Genomic DNA, 3,479 nt, shown 5'->3' with positions numbered 1-3,479 from the left:
TGGTATTCCCATCTCTTTAAGAATAAAGCAATAAATAATAAGTAAGCAATAAATAATGAATAAGTAAAAAATAAAACAATAAATAAGACTTACTAAAACATATTTCTTATTTCAACGTGAAAACAAATCAAGAAAAAGGCTTCAGAATGCTGATATTCTATTTTCCTATTGAATGCTCATGTTTTGCCTTCTTCTTTTGAGTAAGTGTTGAATTTTCAGTCCATGCAATTATGTTCCTCTAAAGCAGAGACATTACTTTGCCAACAAAGGTCCGTCTAGTCAAGGCTATGGTTTTTCCAGTGGTCATGTATGAACGTGAGAGTTGGACTGTGAAGAAAGCTGAGCACCGAAGAATTGATGCTTTTGAACTGTGGTGTTGGAGAAGACTCTTGAGAGTCCCTTGGACTGCAAGGAGATCCAACCAGTCCATTCTAAAGGAGATCAGCCCTGGGTGTTCTTTGGAAGGACTGATGCTAAAGCTGAAACTCCAGTACTTTGGCCACCTCATGGGAAGAGTTGACTCATTGGAAAAGACTCTGATACTCTGAGGGATTGGGGGCAGGAGGAGAAGGGAATGACAGAGGATGAGATGGCTGGATGGCATCACCGACTCGATGGAAATGAGTTTGAGTGAATTCCGGGAGTTGGTGATGGAACAGGGAGGCCTGGCGTGCTGTGATTCATGGGGTCGCAAAGAGTCAGACACGACTGAGCGACTGAACTGAACTGAAGATTAAAAAAGAGTTGTGGACTCCTGGGAAAATTCAGTTATTTGTCTATTCCTCACATTTCCAGGGAACTACTAGTTTCTAAGTGACCACACAGAATCTCTCACTTGCATCATTTACCCAAGAGGACACAGGTGTCCCAGGAGCATGGGTTCACTGAACTCACACAATCAGTCCTCTACTTTCCTTCCTCATAAATGTGAACACTCTGACTGCCTGGGCTCAAGGACTTGGGATGGAGAGAGTGTGCAGAGGCTTCTCAGGAGCAGCAGAACAGACAGCACTGTGCTCTCACTAACTGCAGTCACTGTCATCTGGCTTGTATGCTGCTAGTCTCTCAGAGACTGAAAGGGAATGAAGTTTATGACTCACTCTGCCTAAAATCATCAGGATCTTGATTATCTTCTCTAACTTCTGAGACTAATACCAAGGAGGTTCCCTATGAAGTCATCTTGTGCTGTAACTTCTAATAGAGTTGACACTCCCTGGGATTCTACAATCAGCTTTCCCTGGGTGATAATCCAAGAGGCTGTGTTATATCTGACTATTCTTTTAGGCAGCAGACAGTTTAAACAAAAATGTGAATAAATATTTATTTTAACTTGGAAATTATTTTTCAAATATTCATGTCTGCTTCTTCTGCTTCCAATATCAACTCTTCGATATTCATTTTCACGGGGTTCCCTGGCCTAGAACAATACTATCCCTGGTTTTCAGTTCCTTTTTCTTTGATCTATGCTGTGGTTTTCCTGGGAAACTGCCTGGTGCTGCATGTGGTTCATACTGAGCCGAGCCTGCATAAGCCCGTGTTCTACTTCCTGGCCATGCTGGCCCTCACTGACCTGTTCATGGGGTTGTCCACAGTATACACGGTGCTGGGGACTATGTGGGGTCTCAGCCAGGAGATTGGTCTAGATGCCTGTGTTTCGCAGACTTATTTTGTTCATGGACTATCTTTCATGGAGTCTGGAGTCCTTCTTGCCATGGCTTTTGATCGCTTTATAGCAATTTGCAATCCTCTGAGATATACATCCATTCTGACTAATAGCAGGATCATTTACTTCATGGTGACCATTTTGACAAGAAGCTCTTTGTCTATTCTTCCTGTCATCATCCGTTTGAAGTTCTTTCCTTACTGCAGACCCCACATTCTCTCTCATTCCTTCTGCCTGCACCAGGATCTACTCCGGCTGGCCTGCTCTGACATTCGCTTCAATAGCTTCTATGCCCTGGCTCTGGTGGTTTGTACCTTGTTGTTGGATGCTGTCCTTATTCTCATCTCCTATGTTTTCATCTTGCATACAGTGCTGGCGATTGCATCTCGAAAAGAGAGGCTCAAGGCTCTGGAGACCTGTGTCTCCCATCTCTGTGCAGTTCTGGTTTTCTACATTCCCATCATTGGTCTCACTATGGTACACCGCTTTGGAAAGCATCTCTCACCTTTGGTTCATGTGCTTATGGGCAACATCTATATTCTCTTTCCTCCCATGATGAATCCAATAATCTATAGTGTAAAGACCCAACAGATTCGAAGCAGGATGAAGAAGTGGTTTTCTCTGAAAATGTAGTACAACTCTTTGTTTTTATCAGTAAGAATACTATAATGACAACACAATATGCTAGTTCCTATTTGTGCAACCATTTACACTTTGAGTATTATTTTCTATAACTTTTTGTTCTTTTATGAGGGCTTGAATATAAAGAACTTACATGTCTTGCTAATCATAAAAGTGAGAATTGAGTTTTTCTAATCTACATTCCATGACAGTCTTCTGAAATTTGCTGTAGAGTAATCATAGTTCTTATAAACATGACAATGAATGTCTCTACATTTTATGGACATATTCTTTAAGCATGATTATCATATAAAAATTGTGTTACCCCAAATTCATCAATATGTTAATCATCTAGACCTATTTCTAATTAACTAAAATTTTGAAAATACATCTATGGTTTAGACTTTTATGTAATGTTCATGTCAAAACCAGAGAAGGCAATGGCAACCCACTGCAATACTCTTGCCTGGAAAATCCCATGGACAGAGGTGCCTGGTGGGTTGCAGTCCACGGGGTCGCTAAGAGTCGGACACGACTGAACGACTTCACTTTCACTTTCATGCTTTGGAGAAGGAAATGGCAACCCACTCCAGTGCTCTTGTCTGGAGAATCCCAGGGACAGCGGAGCCTGGTGGGCTGCCATCTATAGGGTCACACAGAGTCGGACACAGCTGAAGTGACTTAGCAGCAGCAGCATGTCAAAACATATGATGCAGTAAAATTGGGTTTCCCTCATTTCTAGTGGTGATGTAAATATCATCTGAAACTGATGCAGAACCTTCCCTTTTATCTAGTTATTTTTCCCCATTAGTGACCTTATGGAAGTCTATTGAAGGAATTTTGACAAGAAAATTGATAATTTCTCTATTGCAAAGATTGTCTTCTTAATCTATCTCTATGCTCTTAAGATGACATTATTGCATGAATACACTTCATTCTACATTTTTACTAAATATTTTTTTGAAAGCTGGTTCAGTTCAGTTCAATCACTTAGTCGTGTCTGACTCTTTGTGGCCCCATGGACTGCAGCATGCCAGGCTTCCCTGTCCATCACCAACTCCTGGAGTTTACTCAAACTCATGTCCATTGAGTCGGTGATGTCATCCAACCATCTTGTCCTCTGTCATTGCCTTCTCCTCCTGTCTTGAATCTTTGCTAGCATCAGGGTCTTTTCAAATGAGTCAGCTCTTCACAT

The 3,479-nt window shown here is 41.4% G+C and overlaps 1 protein-coding gene across 1 annotated transcript; it reads left to right on the top strand.

Annotated features, from left to right (window-relative positions):
- The first annotated feature begins 1,354 nt into the window (after positions 1-1,354).
- OR51V22 (olfactory receptor family 51 subfamily V member 22) lies at positions 1,355-2,296 on the top strand. The gene has a single exon (NM_001390368.1). The coding sequence runs from the start codon at positions 1,355-1,357 to the stop codon at positions 2,294-2,296; it is 942 nt and encodes a 313-aa protein (NP_001377297.1).
- Positions 2,297-3,479: the final 1,183 nt, after the last annotated feature.

The sequence above is a fragment of the Bos taurus genome, chromosome 15, assembly GCF_002263795.3.
Source record: "Bos taurus isolate L1 Dominette 01449 registration number 42190680 breed Hereford chromosome 15, ARS-UCD2.0, whole genome shotgun sequence".
Classification (NCBI taxonomy): Eukaryota; Metazoa; Chordata; class Mammalia; order Artiodactyla; family Bovidae; genus Bos; species Bos taurus.
The sequence above is the reverse complement of the archived record's forward strand: the minus strand, read 5'-3'. Positions and strand labels throughout refer to the sequence as shown.